A 21,016-nucleotide genomic window follows, 5' to 3' on the forward strand; every position below is an offset into this window, starting at 1 on the left:
TTACATCGTTCGTCACGGGTTTTTGCCGTTTTGGGAAAAATGTAAACATAATAACAATAGAAAAAACAACATTTACCAATATTTATTGTTATTTAACATTTTATGTTAACTATTATCAAAACAACACTCTTTTGAACACTGCATTGCTTTTTTATTTCAATCCAAAGATCTCCAATTGAAATTGAAATTGCTAGATATTCCATGGATTTTGAAACTTCGTTCGAGGAATTCGTCGAGGATAAACGGTTCATTGCATTAGAGGTATCTGATAATGATGACGATTACGACACTGATCTGACTACTGAAACGGGAGATGAGCTCGACAGCTCGGTCATTCCACGTATGAGGAGCTCCAAAGCATCTTTGAACACTACCGGTCACAGTATACCAAGAAAGAACACCAACAATTCAAAAAAACGATGGTCTTTATTGTCTAATCATTCTACTGTTTCATCATCCAAATCAAAGAAAAGATGGTCAGTACTTTCTTCAAGCTTTACTAGTGAGACTCACAAGGACAGGGATCCGAGGGGCACTTCACAGCAAAAAAGAAAGTCTTTACAAAGTTACTCCAGTTTGGATACGGTAGCCTCTAATACTTCTCTGTCTGCTTCCTCCTCTTTGAAACGATCATCTACAGGGTTATCTCTCAGGCAGCTGTTTACCAAGATAGTTATCAATGATGAAACGCCACAACCTGGAATTGGGATCCCAGGAGGTAAGGAAAATCTGCCTCCAACTTCGAATAAGAAAACTTTGCCCATCGCACCAATTGGTTCAGAACAAAACAGACTTAGAACGCCACTAAAGCCGCTAAATAATCAAGCGAGAAGATCAACTTTACAACAACAACAGCAATACCAGCACCAGCACCAGCAACCACAATCTCTAGTAAATGCGTCATTTTCCTCAAGAAGGTCATCAATTTCGTCCACTGCTTCTTCCTCTAGCGCTTCTAAATGGAAGTTCTGGAAAAAAGATAGAAGTATGCCACCTCCAATGCTTCAAGCAGACCATCATTCCATGAATTCATTTTCAGTAGTGAACCGTCGTGATTCGGCGACACCTGTTGACCCAAGGATTAAGGTTAAGCACAAGTCATCCTTCTCAGAATTCCATAAAGCCATTTTCAACTCAAATACATATTCAGAAAGTAGTGATACTGTCTCATCTATGGAAACGTCCTTAAAAACAAAAGCATCTTCTTCGAGTTTATCTTTGGGCGTGTTAAAGAACAGGAATTCACAATCAAGTTTAAAGCACAAGAGTTCACATGCATCTTTGCAAAAATTCAAGAGAAACAAGGCGAAGTCTTCCATAATGGCACCACCCACAACAACTAGTAGTAGCAATGATGATTCTTGTAGCTATAGCTCCAAGAGTTCTACTTTGAGTCACCGGATCTCATTACCTGTACCGGATCAAGTGTCCCGTGATAAAATACAGAATAAACTAAGGAATTCAAACTCGTTACTCTCACTAAACTCCACAACTTCTTCGCCCATGAACAAAAATGACCATGACGAATCGCTTTTGAGACAAATTTTACAAAATTGTGATATCAAAAAGATTTTAAATCCTGCAAAGGGAGATATATTGCCTTTGATTAACGATGCAAGTCATTTGTCGTCGATCCAATTAACTTCACATATTTGGCAAATTGGCGAGGTGATCTGTAAGAAAATCGCATTAGGCTCTATTAATGATATTACGTGGGATACGAAATTCTTGTCTTTACAAGAATTGGAAAAATACAGAATTATGAAGCAAAAATTTGGCGGAATTCCTCAATTGTTAAAGAGTTTTGTTGTTAAAGAGGCAAATAATACACTGTGTTTATATTTACTGTTCAAAGATCATGGTACGCCAATTTCGTTGATTTCGTTGAAAAACTGGAAGCAGATTTTAAAGATTTTTTGGTCCTGCGTTGGTATAATCAATAACTTGGAAACAAATCTGAAATTTGAGCATCGAAATTTAACGTTAGATAATATTTTAATGGATGGTAATGGAAACATAACTATTATTGATTTTAAATGTAGTAGATTGCAAACCCCTCAGGAAGACGTCTTATGCTTACGGTTGGACCATCCACTCTTTTTCCCGAATGGGAAAGACAAGAACAAAATAAATGAATACCAATACCAGTTTGAGTTTGAAATTTACCAAAGCATGCGAATCTTATTGAACATGGATTCGAAAGTCTTTGAACCAATGACGAATTTATATTGGTTATATTACTTGTCACGAATTCTATTAAGATTGGGTGACAGAAAACTTGGTAAAAATGATTCAAACAGGGACAAATTGGCTAAAGTGGTAAGTCATTTGGAAATGAACTTAGCGGTTCATAAGAGGGGAGGACAGATATTCAAGAGATTAGAGGCAACGGACATTAAAAACACAGGAGACTTGTTGAAACTATACAAATAAACAATTACGAAAACGGCGGGAAGGGTTGACAATATTTTATTTTCTTTTTTAATATGCTCCAATAAATACATACATACATATACACACATACATATTGTCACAACATTAATACCAATAACTAATCTAAAATAACGGTATCGTCGACAACATCCAAGATTTTTTCTTCTTGAGTCTCTAACACCGCAGGTGGTTCCATCTTGGGAGCCAAGAACAGTTGATTAATGATGAATTCTAGTCCACTGATGACGTTCATCAATGCCCAGACCCAGATCCCCAAAGAAACGCCTTGTAAAGCCATGGCATCAAACTTGGCGGCGCCAAATTTGTTTTCCATGATATGCCATTTTTGAGAGATGGTTCTTAGTGGGTGTAATATGACATACAACCAGCCTTGAGACCAAACACCTGTGACAAAGGTAGGGAATAAGGTGCTCGTCGAAGAGCTCAACTTGTAAACGGGGACCTTACCGTACACAATCTTGAATACAAAGAATGGCACCGTTATTGTCAATAGTCTCAACTTGTGGAGATGGCCTTGGAAAGCCTTGTTTTGTGATTGTATGTCATTTTTCAAGTCATTTATTTCCTTGTCTAATGAATCTAATTTTCTATTATTCTTGGTCCATTTAGCATAGTTATCCTGAGCAGAAATGGAATTGTTGAACTCTTTTAATTCATGACGCTCTTTCATCTTGACTAAATACTTCTTGGACAATTCAGTCCCTGGTGCCATTTGAGAGATCCATTTATCGTGATATTTGGCTGTGTATTGTAGAAACTTCGTAACCACAACAAAGAGTACCGCCACCGCTGCTGCCCAGTGCATTTTCAAATGATTATACGTAGTTCCAGAATCGCAAGCTCTCTGGTTTCCTCTTATCTGGCCCTTGTCCAGATGTATTGTTGTATACACCACCAATGTGTGTTCTTTTTTCACCTTTGGGAAGGGAAGAAAAAAAACTGAAAAGATCAACTGGAACAAATCTCTAATGGCAACGAAATAGTCAATAGTCGATAGGTGGGAAACACAACCGTGACGTTATTCTAAGTCTGTAAATCAGTGGATTGGTATTTCAAATCGGCAACTAGCTAGAAAGAGAAAGGGAGAATATGTCGCAAGAGTTTATAGAAGACCATTCACGTACAGGATCCTCAGACGACGAGGATAGTGGGGCATATGACGAGTGGATCCCGTCATTTTGTTCCAGGTTTGGCCACGAATACTTTTGCCAGGTTCCCACCGAGTTTATCGAGGATGACTTCAATATGACCTCTTTGTCCCAAGAGGTGCCCCACTACCGTAAAGCCCTGGATTTGATATTGGATTTGGAGGCCATGAGTGATGAAGAAGAAGAAGAAGAAGAAGACGTGGTAGAAGAAGAGGAAGTGGACCAGGAAATGCAAAGTAATGACGGCCACGATGATGGCAAGAAGAAAAACAAGTCCCCCGTGGTGAACAAAAGCATTATCGAACATGCAGCAGAACAGTTATACGGTTTGATCCACGCAAGGTTCATTCTGACCAAGCCAGGTCTGCAAGCGATGGCTGAGAAGTTCGATCACAAGGAGTTTGGAACGTGTCCCCGTTACTACTGTAACGGCATGCAATTACTGCCTTGTGGGCTAAGTGATACAGTGGGGAAACATACCGTGAGATTGTATTGTCCTAGTTGTCAGGACCTGTATCTGCCTCAATCATCTAGGTTCCTGTGCTTGGAAGGTGCATTTTGGGGGACGAGTTTCCCTGGTGTGTTCTTAAAACATTTTAAAGAGCTGGAAGAATATGTAGAAAGAAAAAGTAAAGAATCCTATGAATTGAAAGTCTTTGGGTTCAGGATAAATGACGAAGCCGTATCTGGTCCCAGAATGAAGTGGTTGAGACAATACCCATCCACAGAGGAAGACTGGGAAGAGTTCTCAAAATGCGAATTCGAGACCCCAGCAGTTTAACGGGCTATCATTCTCCCCTTCTCCTCCTCCTCTTGCCACATATGTATATATGTATAGGTACTTTATGTATTTACATCGTTCTGTTTTTATATTATAATTATTACTTCGAAAATACTCTAATGATTCAATTCTAATGGTTGTCCTGGTACCCAGTCCTTGAAGGCCTTTGCCAAGTTGGACCAGTATTTCAGCTCCACGGTCAATTTCACTGCAGCAGCGTAATTCTTGTCACGGTAGCATTGCTCCAATCGTGTTTCAATATCCTGAATCCTCTGTTTGTTTTCCTGTGCCAGCTGCTTCACGCCAGCCTCGTCGTTCATCTGGGACAACTCGTCATGAACGTCTAGCACTTCCAACAAGAGCTGCGGATCACTCTTGGTCACTTCATGTGAGGTCTGCTCTTGTGTCAAATCGATGTTGCGCAAGAGTTTGAGCATGTATTGCGACCTTCTGAGGGGGTCCTTGAGTGTATGGTAGGCCTGGTTAAGCGTGGAAGACTGCTCGCTACCTTGCTGAGCCATGTCCGGGTGGTGTTGTGCTTGCAACTGCCTGTATTCCTTCCTTAATTTGGATTGATCTATGGTCCAAATTGGCAGTTTCTTGGGGAAGGTCTTGGGGAATAGTTCGTAAAATGTAGAGACGAGTCTTCGTTGAATCGAGTACTTTAACATTATAGTTTCTGGAGGCTACTGTTTCCTATCGAGTGCTTGGCCCAATCTTTTGCAGATCTTGATCATTTGACTTTCCTTCTTTTTTTTTCACTATTGTTAAGAATAGAATTTGAATACTCATTGCGTATTACTAAAGAACACAAGAAAAGGTCAAACAAAAAGAGGTGCGATTATGTCTGATAGATTTGTTATTTGGGCGCCTTCGATACATAGTGAGCTGGCTGTCAAGTGTGGTTACTGTCATGGTAATAAAGAGGAGAACAGGGACCAACTGTTCGCATTGGACTCATGGGCCCAACAGTATGTGGACGAATTGGACGCTATAGAGGTTAATAATTGCACAATGGGCTCGTTCGTAGAGCATATGGACGTGGCCACATACGACCGGTTGTGTAATATGGGGTTTAGACGGTCTGGCAAGTTTCTTTACAAAATGGATCCATTGAGGAACTGTTGTAGGCTGTACACTATCCGAACCACTCCGCAGGAACTGGTCATGTCGAAGGAATTGAGAAAATGTGTTAGCCGGTTTGTTTCTAGGATTACGGATGATGGGTCTCGCATGGCTATTGTTCCAGGCAATGATTTTGTTGGAAAAATTGTCAATGCAGAGTTGAACTCTACGAAGTTCCACACTAAGTTTGAACCTGCACTTTATAGTGACGAGAAGTACCAGTTATTTGTTAAGTACCAAGAAAGGGTTCATCAGGATTTCAAGAACTCGCCAAAGTCTTTTAAACGATTCCTATGTGACACGCCGTTTGGTCCTGAGTCCATATTGGGGACGCAAGAATCGTGGGACCAGTTGAACAACTGGCAATCCATGAAACCGGGCGAGAAACTGATGCATATGGGGCCTGTTCATGAGTGTTACTACTACGAGGGTAAACTAATTGCCATCACGGTATCGGATATCTTGCCCAGTGGGATTTCCTCAGTGTATTTTATTTGGGATCCAGATTACAGTAAATGGTCTCTGGGGAAGCTCAGCGCTCTACGTGACCTTGCTATCATTCAAAAGACAAACCTGAAATACTACTATCTAGGCTACTATATCCAGGACTGCCCTAAGATGAACTACAAGGCAAGTTATGGTGCTGAAGTATTGGATGTATGCTGTGGAAAGTATATCCCATTGAAACACATTGAAAATATGATTTCCAGAGGCAATCTGTTTGTTCTGGGTGAAGAGGACGCTGATCTTTCCAAAGAGTTATACATTGTTGACTCCGATAATGGGAAAGGATCAAGTTTTGTTACTGAAAACGGTGCCAAGCAGATGAATATCGCCGAAGAAGTATACGGTGTGGATGGATGTGCATTCAAATCTGCAAACGAGTCTGTATTGAAATTGAAGGAGCTTTACGGCGTACCGTACGAAGAAGAAGATTCGGATACTATCTATTACCAGCAAGGACAACATGACCAAGCTCCGCGTGGCATCCCCAACGTTGTGCCCGGATTGCTTCCGCTCTGGGAGTTGTTGGATTTCATGGAATCTGGCAAAATTACTGACTTGGAGGGAAGGCTATTCTTGTTCGAAGTTGAAACGGATGGGATTCGCCCACTGATAAATTTCTACAGTGAATCTCCCCCCGTTAAGAGACGCATTTGCGATGCGATACGGTTATTCGGCTTCGAAACTTGCATGAAATCTGTCATTCTATATAGTGAGCAAATGTGATAAGATTGTGCTTTTCAATTCCTGCACACACTATATAATACAATCACGTACATAGCTCTCTTAGGATTTAGATATTTCAACTAATCGAGTCGAAATAGGTTCCCATAACTGGCCCAATGGTTCAATGTTTGATCGATTCATTTGTTGGTAGATGTTTTTTTCCTGCCTCATCGCGTGGAAAATTTTGAAAAAAACTCAAAACTTTTAGTATTATTGTCATTATTTACAGTTTTCAAGACTCTCTAACCGTAGACATACAGGCAAACACAAACTTGAAAAGAACCGAAGCAGGTATCTTATTCCTAGTTCCCGATGAGCTCCATTCATGAGGTTGTTGCTCTGATTGAAGAATTGTATTCTCCTCATCCCAAGCATGATGTTAATCAGATTCAACAGAGTTTACAATCAATCCAAAAATCCGAGCAAGGATTCCATCTAGCTACTGAGCTACTGTCCGATGAGAAGTATTCAGCGAATGTCAAGTACTTCGGTGCGTTAACTTTGACAGTGCAACTAAATACGCTGGGCGAAAGTAACTATGAAACCCTATGGAATGTCTTCAAATCGAATTTAATGTACTTGGCTAAATTCAGTACACTGTACGTTTCCAATCCGCACATGTACGGGCAGTCTCTAATCATTATTAGAAAGCTAATGTCGAATCTGTCTTTGATTTTTACTAAAATCAACGATCCGCAACTTAATAGTACTTGTGATGAAAATGTTATTAAGCAATGGAACAATCCCATAAATACATTTATTCAGCTCATGTCGCTTCATAATCATAACATTCAAGACGATCAACTATTCCTCGAGTCAATCAATTGTCCTGTCACTTACGAACAACTATCCCACTTTGCCAGCCTTTCTGAAAAACATAACGAATTAGTATTGACTTTTACAGAAATCATCGTGGAAGATTTGACCAAATTCCAAACGAAGAGACATTCCATGTCCCAAATCCATGAAATAGTCCATGAACACCTTTACATTTCGACCATGGCATTGATCAACCTGAATTTGACTGTACCGGTCATCTTTAATTCAACTGTGTTTGACTGTATTACCGCCTGGATTAACTATATTTCATTGACCAGGAACGTATCTTCGAGCGGTAGAATGGATTTATCGGAAATTTTCCGAAACCTGATTAATTTAATGTACCAGTCTACTGAAGGATCGGATGGCTACGATAATGCTGAAAAGATCCTGACGATTTTCGGTAATATTTTCGCTAATGATCCTCTGCTAATGAGTTACGATTTGAGACAAGAAATTGAGTGCATTTTTCTAGGTGTAGTAAGACCTGATTCTGTAACAACAGATTCATCGAATAAAAACTCTTGGATGTTGCAATACATGAATTATTTAGTTACCAATGAATTGTTTTMGGAATTGAAAGAATTGACTATTTGTATCGTCGATTTCTTACAAATTAATACCTTAGACGTTTGCAATAAACTATTCACAAATATTCAAACGAATAACAACGGTCAAGCTCAAAATGAATTTATCCAAGAATATATCAAAGTTCTTTTGCAATTAACCAATTTCCCCTTGACGCCTGTTCTACAGGAATTCTTTTCTGTAAGAATGGTTGATTTTTGGTTGGATTTATCTGATGCTTATACCAATTTGGCTACTGAAACTTTGAGGCCAGATTCCATTGAATTATCTAAACAAATTTTCCAACAGTTAATTAATATTTACCTACCCAAAATATCGTTGAATGTTAAACAAAGAATAATTGAGGAAGATGGTGAAAATACCTCCACGAACGAATTCGATGATTTCAGGAACGCTGTTTCTGATCTTGCCCAATCCTTATGGCAGATTTTGGGAAATGATAGTTTAACGAATGTCCTAATCAATGGTATGGGCCAGATACCAGCTGCAAGTGAGGATTCACTCATCATCAAGGCTTCTGACACCCTGTTCCAAATTGAAACGATGTGTTTTGTGTTGAATCCTATATTGGTTGATATGACCTTATCGGAAAGCCCATGGATTAAGAACATTGTTAGTTCAAATAAATTTTTCAACCAAAACATCATATCAGTTTTCCAAACTGGGTTTCAAACTAACGCCAACACAAAAGTTGGCCAAATTTTGAAGCTTGATATTGTAAGAACAAGCACAACGTTAATCGGTACCTTAGCAGGGTACTTTAAACAAGAGCCTATCCAATTGAACCCATACGTTGAAACATTATTTCAAGTTTTGCATACTTGTACTAATTTTACTAGTAAGAACGAGCAAGAAAAAATTTCGAACGATAAACTCGAGGTTATGGTAATCAAGACGGTCTCGACACTATGTGAAACATGCCGCGAGGAATTGACTCCATATTTGATGCATTTTATAACTTTTTTGAACTCTGTCATTAGGCCAGACTCCAATGTTTCCCATTTCACTAGAACTAAGTTGGTTAGATCAATAGGTTATGTAGTACAATGTCAAATTGCAAATGGTCCCGAGGAGCAAGCTAAGTATATTTTACAGTTGATAGATCAGTTAAACGGGTCAATAGAACATTGTTTGGCCTCATCGGCACAGTTGCAGGAGCAGCAAGATTATATTAACTGTTTGTTATGCTGTATATCAGAATTTGCAACGGCTTTGATCCAACCTAGCGACATTATTGAAAACGAGGCATTATTACAAAGACTACCTGATTTCCAAAATTTTTGGTCAACCGATCCCCTACAAATTCGATCAAAAGTTTTACATACTATTAATAAAGTTTTGGACAATCCAATTTACGGTAAAAATTCCGCGTTTGTGGAGATTAGTTGTTTAATTGTTGGTAAAGGGTCGAATTTGCCTGACGATGAACCGTTTTTCCTTAAGTATAGTATGTCTGATGTTATGAATTTTGTTTTAAGACACGTCCCCAACTGTGAGATTGGTACATCTTTGCCATATTTTGTTTACCTACTGGAAAATCTAGTTTCGGAATTCAGAACCCAGCTAACATCGCAAGAGTTTGATTTCATGTTCGAAAAGATTCTTCTAGCTTATTATGATTCGTATATTATCAATGATCCGGACCTTTTACAAATGATGATAGGTTTCGTCAATAACGTTTTGGACGTTAAGCCAGGTTTGGCCATTGGTAGCAAACATTGGGCTTCATTCATATTACCTCAATTTTTGAAATTATTACCATCAAGAGAAAAATTCACTATTGTTGCGGTAGCCAAATTTTGGACCAAGTTGCTCAATAACAAGAAATATAATCAAGAAGAACTGACGACCGTAAGACAACAAATTTCCTCTATGGGACAGGATCTGGCGTACCAGACTATGTATGGTTTGTTCCACACACAAAGGTCAGATTTGAACAGTTACACGGATTTGCTAAGAGCTTTGGTAGCTAAGTTCCCAATTGAGGCAAAAGATTGGCTGGTCGTTGTCCTGCCTCAAATATGTAATAACCCTGTAGGTCATGAAAAATTCATTAATAAATTGCTCATTACAAGGGGAAGTAGAGCGGCGGGGAATGTTATTTTGCAATGGTGGTTGGACTGTAGTACGCTTCCAAATTATCAAGCATAATTTGGTGAAAAAGCATGCTACAAAGAATAGAAACTTCTTTTTTTTTCAATTAGAGCATATTTAGTAGTTAATTTAGTCCTTGTGATGTAGATAGTGACCTTCTTCGTCAGTAAGTAGCCGTACATACGCAAGCTAATTATTTAAAGCGCTACGCTCGTTTATAGGATTTATCTTTAGAGACTTTAAGATTTCCATCTCCAATTGACATTGCTCTTCGTTCCAATACAGTTCTGGAAGTTTATGAGAGATGGACACCGTCGAATGTGAAGCGGCAGATTGTAGGCAATTACTGAAACACAGAAAGTCCACCTCTGGACAAGACTCTGAGTGCTCCTCCGAAAGTAATCCGTTTTTGTTTTTCCACTTTCTAAAATGGTGGATCCGGTCGCTAGAAATGTGTGATGCTTTCGCCTTTTGAGAGAGCTTTTTCAGAGAGCTTTTTAAATTGTTTGTCGTCTCAAGCAGACTTATTGGCCTACTCGCTCCACCGTCTGAATAGTTTAATGGACGTATTTCTTCTTCTTCTTCCATGGAGCGGTTTGAGGCCTGTATAAAGTTTGCCTGTTCTGTTCTTGAAACAACACTATACAAAACAACAAAAAAACAGGGTTGAATAGTGTGTCAGACTCCTCCTCCTCCTTCTCCTCCACCCAAAGAGAACATATGCTTTATTCGCTGCGCTGTTTTGCGACTGTAAATACCAATTTGTGACGCCTTGACTTATTCTCGACGATTTGTGTCACTCCCAACGAACTGTTTTTCGCTATTTTTTTGTTTTGGGCCCTTCAGAAAATAAGAAAAATTGAAGATCAATACAGTAGGTACAGTGATACACACCCTTCACTGCATTATCTTGACTAAGCCACTTGATAGCCAAAAGAACATTGACTACCTAGTTTTTTCCTTCCTAAGGTGAACAGCAAACAACTCACATCATTTTTTGAATAGTTTTTTTTTTGTTGAAAACAGAAAAAAACTTTTCTCTCGTATATTATATTGTACATTATTTTTATTGTATTTTAGTTTTCAATTTTAGAATTTGAGTCATCATTAATAATATCTACTCGTTTTTGTACACTATCCTCCAGACGATTTATTATTGATATATTTGGAATTCCTGTTGATATTGTTTATTAGTTTTCTTTCTATTATATTTTCCTGTATTCTTTTGGTTTTTTTAACAGTCCTTATTGATTGCCCTTTTTTGTTGTTTCTTTATCCTTAAAATCTTTAAGCACGGTACCAACTTCAATTAGATTTGCATTATGTCCACAAAGGATTTGAAAGAAGAAATCGATGATGTGCCATCTGTTGTTGACCCTGTCGTCTCAGAAACAGTCAATTCTGCTTTAGAGCAACTACAACTGGATGATCCTGAGGAAGTCCTCACCCCTCATACTTTTCCAAATGAAAGCCTTCAAAATCCGCAGTTCGCCAACGGCCCTCCCTCTCAAATGTTCCCTCATCCTCAAATGATGGGTGGGATGGGCTTTATGCCTTATTCTCAAATGATGCAAGTTCCTCATAACCACAATCCCTTTTTCCCTCCTCCTGATTTCAACGACCCTACTGTACCATTGAATACTTCGCCTTTGAACGCAGGCGCCCCACCATTGTTATTCAACAGCGATTCTCATCCTTTCCAAATGCTCTCTTCCAATGCAGCAGCAGCAGGACAAACCCCAAACACACTGGCTAATGATAGTTCGATGAAGATGCTACCTACTGCGTCCGCTGATCCGTTATGGATTCCTTCAAATGTCCCAGGCTCTGCATCTGTGGCCATTGAAGAAACCTCGGCCACTTTGCAAGAAAGCTTGCCATCCAAGGATGGGGAGTCTAAATCTAGTTCTTTTAGAAGACAAACATTCCACGCCTTGTCGCCAACTGATCTTGTTAACGCCGCCAATAATGTAACCTTGTCAAAGAATTTTCAAACCGACATGCAAAGTTTCTCCAAGGCTAAAAAGCCATCTGTAGGGGCTAACAATACTGCAAAGACTAGAACTCAGTCTATCTCCTTTGATAATACACCTTCTTCAACATCATTTATTTCCTCAACTAAAAATGTTTCTGATAAATTATCAGATTTCAAAATTGAAGAAACCTCCAAAGAAGATTTAATCGGCAAGGTAACTTCGGGTAAAAAAGATAGCAGCCCTACGACTTATGCTGCAGCATACCCTTATGGGGGACCCTTGCTTCAACCAAATCCTATTATGCAAGGTCACCCACACAATATATCTTCACCCATGTATGGAATCAGGTCTCCTTTCCCTAACTCTTATGAAATGGGCGCACAATTTCAACCTTTTTCTCCGATTTTGAATCCCGCAAATCACCCACTTAACTCAAACTCTCCCATTCCTTTGAATCATTCGCMAATCCATCTAGGTCCAGTTTTAAACCCTAATTCACAATCTGTCGCCTTCTTAGATGTCAAAGATAATAATGGCAAGACTGGCACTGATAACGACAAGATGGGTCCAAATGTGAGAATGGACTCAATGAATCCTAACCTTGGACCATCCATGCAACCATTCCACATGTTGCCTCCCCAACAAAACACTCCACCACCCCCTCCTTGGCTATATGGAACCCCACCTCCCTTCAACGGAATGGTCCCCCCTCATTTATTAGCTCAAAATCATATGGCGATGATGAATAACGCCAATAACAAACACCATAACCGTAATAATAATATGTCAAATCATAATAACAACGATAATGGTAGTAACTATGCTTACAACAACAAGGATGGAAGTCGTTCCAACACTGGTAAAATGAAAAACATGAAAAATGGTTACCATGGCTATTATAATAATAATAATAATAATAATAATAGTAATACTCACAATAATAACAACGGTAATACCAATAGCAATAACAATAACGTTAATAACAATAATAATAATACTAATAATAATAATAATAATAATAATAATAATGGTAATAATGTTGAAAAGCAGCGTAAAATTGAAGACTCTTCGAGATTCGCGGATGCGGTGCTGGACCAATACATCGGGAATATACATTCGTTGTGCAAAGACCAACATGGATGTCGTTTCTTGCAAAAGCAATTGGACATTCTCGGCAGTAAAGCTGCAGATGCTATCTTTGAAGAAACCAAAGAATATACTGTGGAATTGATGACTGATTCATTTGGTAATTATTTGATTCAAAAGCTATTAGAGGAAGTTACCACAGAACAAAGAATTGCACTGACGAAGATATCCTCGCCTCATTTTGTCGAGATTTCCTTAAATCCTCATGGTACAAGAGCATTACAGAAATTGATTGAATGCATCAAGACAGATGAAGAAGCACAGATCATTGTTGATTCTTTACGTCCTTACACTGTTCAATTAAGTAAAGACCTGAATGGTAACCATGTTATTCAAAAATGCCTGCAGAGATTGAAACCTGAAAACTTCCAATTCATTTTTGATGCCATTTGTGAAAATTGTATTGATATTGCTACTCATAGACACGGATGTTGCGTTCTACAACGTTGTTTGGATCACGGAACTAGAGAGCAATGTGAAACTTTGTGTAATAAATTATTAACCCTTGTTGATAAGTTAACTTTGGATCCATTTGGTAATTATGTGGTTCAGTATGTAATTACTAAGGAATCTGAAAAAAAGAAATATGATTACACGCACAAAATTGTACATCTTTTGAAACCAAAAGTTATTGAACTCTCAATTCATAAATTTGGATCAAATGTAATTGAAAAAATTTTGAAGACACCGATAGTTTCGGAACCAATGATTTTGGAAATCTTAAATAATGGTGGTGAAGCAGGTATTCAATCATTATTGAATGACAGTTACGGTAATTATGTTTTACAAACGGCATTAGATATTTCTCATAAAAAAAACGATTATCTCTATAAGAGATTATCTGAGATTGTGGCGCCCTTACTAGTGGGCCCTATAAGAAATACACCACATGGTAAAAGAATTATTGGAATGTTACATCTAGACTCGTGATTCTCTGCAGTTCAGTTTTTTTTTCGCCACTCTCATATAATATCTTCTGTACAATAGTAAATACATCATTTTTAGTCGGTAGTCATATTAAACTCTTAGACAGTACTTTTTTGGCCTCCATGCTTAAAGTGGCTTCAAAGCGCCCTTTCGCTTTGAAGAATGGAAAAGTGTAGATTCTACGGGACGATAAAAGAAACGTCGCGGCTAAATATTTCAATATAAACGTATATAACTAAGTATCTGGATAAACATCACTCCATAGGATACTGTAGAGATCTTCAAGATCACCGTTATTAACAAATTCATCTAGAGTTCCTAAATTAAAGCTTGTTGGTGGAAAGTTGGTATTATTATTATTATTATTATTTGTATTATTGTTATTATTGTTGTTATTATTATTATTATTATTATTATTATTATTAGTAGTAGTAGTAGTATTGTTAATATTATTATTGTTGTTGTTATCGTTTGTGTCCACAAATGGTGGTTGTGACTGGGTTAATATATCCTGCTGTGCATACATCGGTTGATAGGATTGGCTGTTGAATTTAGTTTGAGCGCTATTTTGACCTTTCGTTGCTTGTGAATTATCCGGATTAATCATTTCTGATACAGACAATGACCTAAACGAAGGCAATTGCGCGAATTCTGGTAATGAATTGTTTTTCACCGGCGAAGGCGCTGAGCGACCATAGAATTGCGGTGATTCAAAATTACCATTTAATGAACATGGTGTTGCATTGGCTTTAATCCCAGGGACATTTACAGTAAATTTATGCTCTTGTTTTTCCATCACTTGTTTTTTATCTTCATTTGCCATTAGTGGCCCTTGAAACTTTTTACTTTTTAACATTTGTGAGACAGTTAGATGGAACCCTGACTTCTGTACTGGTTCTAGTAAAAATCGATAAGCGCAGGAATTCGTATCCAAAACGAGCTCTATTATTCCTTTCAAATCTGGAGCACTTTCTTCGACGTATTTTGAGAGAGCATCCAGGTTGGTACTCGAAGATTCKCCATACGCCAAAAGCATAATACGAGTGACGATTGTCAAGAAGGAAAACGCTCTGGTGTAATCTTTGAAGCTTTGGCTGTTAGAGACATGTTCTTTTTTTTCATTTTCTGAGAAAATCTTAATGTTCAGAAACCTTTTGAATACTCTGATCATATTCAAAACATCGTTCATATTGATAAACTCGGCTACAGAAAATGCCTGTGATACTAAAATGATGCAACTAATAGAATAATGAGCAAACGAACGGTACACAAAATAGTCATTGTCAAACGCCAACAGGATCTTATTCATATCAGTCCACGATTTGTAGATCTTATGAAGATATATCTTTAAGTTTTCAAGTAACAGTGTGAGTTTTCGATCAGCGCATAGTCTGGCAACGACGTTATCAGATTCATTAACCATTCTGCAAAAATGATGCTCATAAAATAAAACAAATCTTGAAGCAATAATTTTATCCTCCCTTGAAACTTTAAATTTAGCAGTATCTTCCGAAAATGCAATATCAAATAGCTTGCCAGTTTGCTCCTTGATGGCATCAAATTTTAATTCTGTTTCTTTGAAAGTCGCAAGAACATCGAAGAGTAATTTTTCTCTTACAACAGTTGGTTTTGAAGTGTTTCTAATTGACGTAAATTTTTCATTAAACAAAACAGATGATGAAAAATTGCTAACAATCTGTAAAATGGCCAATTCCCCATAGTATTTTAAATCGGATATGGACATGTTATCAAAAGTGTCATTTCTATGCACTGAACAAACATTTTCAATGAAATCTCTATTATCCAAAAATCCAGCATCTCTGAAATCCTTAGGTAACAAACAATTAATTTTAGAGTCATCAATATTTGAAGGAAAGCCCAATTTAGATGCAAGTGTTTTTTCGAAATAATAAGCTTTCCACCAAAGGTTTCTTCTTCGCTCAGCAAAGGCTTCGTCGAGGCCTACATAAAATTCCCATCTTGATAAACCAATTATGAAAACGAAATGGACTGCAACATTCAGAACTTTTTCGAACCCATAAATCTCAGATAACCAAAATAGTAGGTCTAAAAAGTAGAGAAGTTGTTCCAAATGCGTTAGGTCGCATGTAAAGTCCACGTAGTTGTATAATGTGGAATTATAGTAGCTGTAGCATAAGGCAATCAGCGCCTCCACTGCTTGGCAATAATGAATAAACTCTTGCAAAGTATCATTTGATTGCGTGCTTTTGACCATAGGGTTAGACGTTACTTCTATTAAGAAATTCTGGTACGAATTTCTGAGTACATGCAACATTTCCAATAAAATTCCAAACATGTTCGTGTCGTCATTGATTTTATGTAGTAGTTCTGAGTTACTTATCCCCGTTATATCTTGCACAAAGGGTTGAGGTAAGTTGTTTATCACTATGGCTACATGCGATTTCGTATGTGCTGTATTCGGACTTCCTGCAGATGACACTGAAGATGGAGTTGATGGCAAAAGATTCATTTTTTGTAAGTAATTTTCTAGCGGGTTGGCTATGGATATGCAACCTTGGTTGAGGTGATGGAAACAAATGTCAAAAAATCTCAGCATGATGTATAAAGTTTCCTTGGCAGTTTTAGGGAAGGCATCGCACTTCGTTTTAGATCTATAATTAAGGAAGCACTTACCGATACCTTGGAGCGATAAGAATTGGAAGGGGGAATACAAGCCAAAGATCTCATCGATTAAAGCCTGACTAGAAGTATCTTGGTCCCTCTTATTGTTTGACCAAGCGGCATACCTCGTCAAGTGTACCGCATCAGTATATCTGTTTTTCATCAACTGCGTTTCTATTGATTTGTTAGGGTAAAATTGTATTTTTCCAAGTTCCTTGACTCTTATCTTAGGTTCCCATGTGCTGGTTAGGTCATTTATCTGAGATTCAATGCTCTCGATGGCTGTTGCTATGTGAGGACCTAAGTGAGCTATCTCCTTTAGATTTTTCAAAGCACCTTGTAAAGATTCCAGAGTGGCCTGAAATTTTCTGTCATCTTCATAAAACCCATTCTTATTTGGATCTGCATCGTCTTTGTTAGTACAGCTCCTATTACTGACTCCGTCCATTTTACAATTATCATAATTTTTCTGCGGCTGGTCTATTGAGCAAGGTTCATCTGCACACAACTGAGGATTGGGAACAGAACTAGAACTGGAGTCAGTCTCCTCTTTCACTTGAACCGTCGCTCCCTCCAAGTTTGTCTTTTGAAAATTATTTATTCGTCTGCTACCATGCCGAGTGGTGAACGTACACTCGCATGAATATATTTCGCAACTGGCGCAGGGAAACTTCCCGTTGCATTTTATCTTTCTTTTCCTGCAATTATCGCACGCCTTGCTGACTTTCGACCTCGGTTTGCGAACCCTGCCGGCCAAACTCATTACAAAACCGTTTGAGTCCATAGCCGTTTCGGCGCCAGAATCTGCTTCGATATGGACACCGTTCTTAGAGGTCATCTCGTAATATTTTCCTCTTTATTTTCTTGTTACTGAAGTTTTTCCTGATCAAACTAGCTAGCAAACAAGTACAGTCAACAATGCATATAGTCCTTGTTTTTGGCCTTATTGTTAAAGTGTAGTCTGTGGGACTTTGTATGTAATCTATGATGTAAAAATCATTCCTCTGTAGAACATAGAAGGAATGACCGGTCATAGAATGAGCCGCTATACAAGTTGTCTTGGACGGTCTTGATTAGCGCCTCTTATTGCCACTCATTAGGGTTTAGGGCACGTGACTCCTCGCTTTCTAGGGTTAAGCGCAGTTTAATCCAAGCCCCCTAGGACCCTGAATTGGTAAAATCAGGGCTTCACGGCTCGTTTAGATGCTAAACGAGCCGCTTTTCTTTTCTTCCTTGCCTTTTTTTTTCCCGCATTGCGTAATAGCCGGTATAACACGATCGTTTGGCGTTTCCATGGAAAAGTCGAAATATATATCCTCGAGGAAAAACGTAGTTCTACCCCGGTCTAAGAGTGTTGTTTGTTTGGCTGGCTTCTATATTTTATAGTCATATATATATATATATATCAATATTAAAGGTCGTACAGCTTACACAGAGTATCGTCGCCATGGGTAACGATAATACGAAGAAGAGCCAAGTGGAGGGAGAGAATAGACAATCCAAGCAGCCGGTAAATTTCCTGCCTCAAGGGAAATGGTTGAAGCCGAATGAAATCGAATACGAGTTTGGTGGGACCGTCGGTGTCATTGGTATGTTGATCGGGTTCCCGTTGCTGATGTACTATATGTGGATTTGTGCAGAGTTTTATCACGGGAAAGTTGCGCTGCCCAAGGCGGGCGAGTCGTGGTTGCACTTCATCAAGCACCTTTACCAGTTGTTCTTGGACAACGGTGTCCCTGAAAAGTATGACTGGACTATCTTCCTGACATTTTGGGCGTTCCAGATTATTTTCTACTATACGCTGCCTGGTATCTGGACCAAAGGCCAGCCTTTGTCCCATTTAAAGGGTAAGCAGTTGCCCTACTTTTGTAATGCTATGTGGACCTTGTATGTGTCTACTGCTTTGGTCCTAGTTTTACACTTCACCAAGCTGTTTAGGTTGTACGTTATTATTGACCGTTTCGGTAAAATCATGACATGTGCCATCGTTTCGGGTTTTGCTTTCTCCATCATACTGTATTTATGGACGCTGTTTGTTTCTCATGACTATCACAGAATGACAGGCAACCACCTATACGATTTTTTTATGGGCGCTCCTTTGAATCCTCGTTGGGGGATCCTAGATATGAAGATGTTTTTCGAAGTTAGATTGCCTTGGTTTACTCTTTATTTTATCACTTTGGGTGCCTGTTTGAAACAATGGGAAACGTATGGCTACGTCACTCCACAACTAGGTGTTGTTATGTTGGCCCATTGGTTGTACGCCAACGCATGTGCCAAGGGTGAAGAGTTGATTGTTCCAACTTGGGATATGGCTTACGAAAAATTCGGTTTTATGCTAATTTTTTGGAATATCGCCGGTGTCCCATACACGTACTGTCACTGTACTTTGTATTTATACTACCATGAGCCATCTGAATACAACTGGTCACCATTGTACAATATTTCACTGTACGTCGTCCTACTATGTGCTTATTATTTCTTTGATACTGCAAATGCCCAAAAAAACTCGTTCAGAAAGCAAATGTCCGGTGACAAGTCTGTTAGAAAGACCTTCCCATTTTTGCCCTACCAAGTCTTGAAAAATCCAAAATATATGGTCACTTCTAGCGGCTCATATCTTCTGATTGATGGTTGGTACACTTGGGCAAGAAAAATCCATTACACAGCAGATTGGACTCAATCCTTAATTTGGGCCCTATCTTGTGGCTTCAATTCGGTATTCCCATGGTTTTTCCCAGCCTTCTTCCTTGTTGTCTTAATTCACAGAACCTTCAGAGATCAGACTAAATGTAAGAGAAAGTATGGCAAGGATTGGGACGAGTATTGCAAGCATTGCCCTTACATCTTTATTCCTTACGTTTTCTGAAGTTATTTTTGTTTTTACTTTGCCGATTCCTTTACATTGTATATAAAAAGTTTATATCTTGATCTGTGTTTAAACGAAAAGTTCAAAAAATTCGACTTTCTGTTACTTAATCTATGACACCTATATATATAATTTTAAATGGACTTATTTGTACGTACATTATTGCATGATTGTGTGTGTTAATTGGCACTTTTCTGTGGTTGGATGGTAGATTAATCTTGTTCAGCAATTGCTACTAGTCTTTCTTCAATATTCTCAGCTTTCAAAGTGAAGAATTTGCCACTGGTTGCAACGCCGACTTCTAAGTCATTCTTTGAAAATTCAGTACCCAATGCGTCAATCATATGGGTAATGGCAAATTCGACTACTTTCTCCCAAGATTCCTCATTAATATGATCAATTTTGCTCTTTTTGAAATGGTTTTCTAGGTTTGTGGTAATCTCTTGTTGTTTTGGCCCTGTTGCAGTAGCTTTATAACCAACAAAATAACCTGCAGGATCTGTTTTATAAATGGATGGGCCCAATTCTTCGTCCACGGAAACAAATGTAAGTATGACACCCAATGGTCTCATGTAAGCTCTTTGAGTGTAGATTTGGGAAAGATTGGCCATTCTCTTAGCCAGAACATCACACGGCATATCGTACCCATATTTATAACGAAATTCTGCAGCTTCAGCCTTAGCCCTTAAGGCAGCGTTTCTTGCATCTGGTATTGGACCGTTTACTACCATACCGATTGTTCTTGAAATGGAAAATATATACGAAACAGTATCTGGGTCCAAGAGTTTGTCAGGTACTTTCTTTTGACTTATCACTACGGTACAATTCTTACCTCTAATCGCCAATGAATTTATATTAGTTTGATTGGTGGCTTTAAAGGCATATTCGACTTGATATAAACGGCCCTCGGGGGAAAAAATGGTGATGTGTCTATCATAACCAGCAGCAGAGGCAGCAGCAGCACCGGACATGATTGTGATATTTTGGTTTGCTTAGATTCGTGTCTGCCCTTCCCTTGATTATTGTCAAAATCATTGAATTGGTCCTTTAATTGGCCTTTTTTGCTTGCGGTGGCAAATTGTTATAGAGCTTTCTCGTCATTCATGATAATCCATGTAAGGTTGTAATAAAAATGACAAAAGGCGGATCTATCGATATAATAAAAACTGCTATTGGGGTTGCTATCTCTCACAAAGCACTTTACCATTATTGTATA

General features: G+C 38.5%; 11 protein-coding genes across 11 annotated transcripts; 6 read left to right on the plus strand and 5 right to left on the minus strand.

Moving 5' to 3' along the window:
- Positions 1-201: 201 nt before the first annotated feature.
- ALK1 (protein kinase ALK1) lies at positions 202-2,433 on the plus strand (the record flags this gene model as incomplete). The annotated part of the gene is made up of 1 exon (XM_018365103.1): positions 202-2,433. One exon carries the CDS (start codon positions 202-204, stop codon positions 2,431-2,433), a length of 2,232 nt encoding a protein of 743 aa, XP_018222203.1.
- A 118-nt stretch (positions 2,434-2,551) lies between these two features.
- Positions 2,552-3,259, minus strand: GET1 (GET complex subunit GET1; the record flags this gene model as incomplete). The annotated part of the gene is made up of 1 exon (XM_018365104.1): positions 2,552-3,259. The coding sequence occupies one exon, from the start codon at positions 3,257-3,259 to the stop codon at positions 2,552-2,554; it is 708 nt and encodes a 235-aa protein (XP_018222204.1).
- A 284-nt stretch (positions 3,260-3,543) lies between these two features.
- On the plus strand, positions 3,544-4,383 carry CKB1 (casein kinase 2 regulatory subunit CKB1; the record flags this gene model as incomplete). Its single annotated transcript, XM_018365105.1, has 1 exon — positions 3,544-4,383. One exon carries the CDS (start codon positions 3,544-3,546, stop codon positions 4,381-4,383), a length of 840 nt encoding a protein of 279 aa, XP_018222205.1.
- A 116-nt stretch (positions 4,384-4,499) lies between these two features.
- Positions 4,500-5,054, minus strand: JAC1 (J-type chaperone JAC1; the record flags this gene model as incomplete). The annotated part of the gene is made up of 1 exon (XM_018365106.1): positions 4,500-5,054. One exon carries the CDS (start codon positions 5,052-5,054, stop codon positions 4,500-4,502), a length of 555 nt encoding a protein of 184 aa, XP_018222206.1.
- Positions 5,055-5,226: 172 nt separating this feature from the next.
- ATE1 (arginyltransferase) lies at positions 5,227-6,738 on the plus strand (the record flags this gene model as incomplete). Its single annotated transcript, XM_018365107.1, has 1 exon — positions 5,227-6,738. One exon carries the CDS (start codon positions 5,227-5,229, stop codon positions 6,736-6,738), a length of 1,512 nt encoding a protein of 503 aa, XP_018222207.1.
- A 312-nt stretch (positions 6,739-7,050) lies between these two features.
- KAP122 (Kap122p) lies at positions 7,051-10,296 on the plus strand (the record flags this gene model as incomplete). The annotated part of the gene is made up of 2 exons (XM_018365108.1): positions 7,051-7,337; positions 7,836-10,296. The coding sequence occupies 2 exons, from the start codon at positions 7,051-7,053 to the stop codon at positions 10,294-10,296; spliced, it is 2,748 nt and encodes a 915-aa protein (XP_018222208.1).
- A 132-nt stretch (positions 10,297-10,428) lies between these two features.
- On the minus strand, positions 10,429-10,827 carry BIL2 (Bil2p; the record flags this gene model as incomplete). The annotated part of the gene is made up of 1 exon (XM_018365109.1): positions 10,429-10,827. The coding sequence occupies one exon, from the start codon at positions 10,825-10,827 to the stop codon at positions 10,429-10,431; it is 399 nt and encodes a 132-aa protein (XP_018222209.1).
- A 734-nt stretch (positions 10,828-11,561) lies between these two features.
- PUF4 (Puf4p) lies at positions 11,562-14,291 on the plus strand (the record flags this gene model as incomplete). Its single annotated transcript, XM_018365110.1, has 1 exon — positions 11,562-14,291. The coding sequence occupies one exon, from the start codon at positions 11,562-11,564 to the stop codon at positions 14,289-14,291; it is 2,730 nt and encodes a 909-aa protein (XP_018222210.1).
- A 232-nt stretch (positions 14,292-14,523) lies between these two features.
- On the minus strand, positions 14,524-17,769 carry PDR1 (drug-responsive transcription factor PDR1; the record flags this gene model as incomplete). Its single annotated transcript, XM_018365111.1, has 1 exon — positions 14,524-17,769. The coding sequence occupies one exon, from the start codon at positions 17,767-17,769 to the stop codon at positions 14,524-14,526; it is 3,246 nt and encodes a 1,081-aa protein (XP_018222211.1).
- Positions 17,770-18,378: 609 nt separating this feature from the next.
- ERG4 (delta(24(24(1)))-sterol reductase) lies at positions 18,379-19,800 on the plus strand (the record flags this gene model as incomplete). The annotated part of the gene is made up of 1 exon (XM_018365112.1): positions 18,379-19,800. The coding sequence occupies one exon, from the start codon at positions 18,379-18,381 to the stop codon at positions 19,798-19,800; it is 1,422 nt and encodes a 473-aa protein (XP_018222212.1).
- Positions 19,801-20,012: 212 nt separating this feature from the next.
- Positions 20,013-20,771, minus strand: SCL1 (proteasome core particle subunit alpha 1; the record flags this gene model as incomplete). The annotated part of the gene is made up of 1 exon (XM_018365113.1): positions 20,013-20,771. One exon carries the CDS (start codon positions 20,769-20,771, stop codon positions 20,013-20,015), a length of 759 nt encoding a protein of 252 aa, XP_018222213.1.
- Positions 20,772-21,016: the final 245 nt, after the last annotated feature.

Source organism: Saccharomyces eubayanus, chromosome VII (assembly GCF_001298625.1).
Source record: "Saccharomyces eubayanus strain FM1318 chromosome VII, whole genome shotgun sequence".
NCBI classification, from domain to species: domain Eukaryota; kingdom Fungi; phylum Ascomycota; class Saccharomycetes; order Saccharomycetales; family Saccharomycetaceae; genus Saccharomyces; species Saccharomyces eubayanus.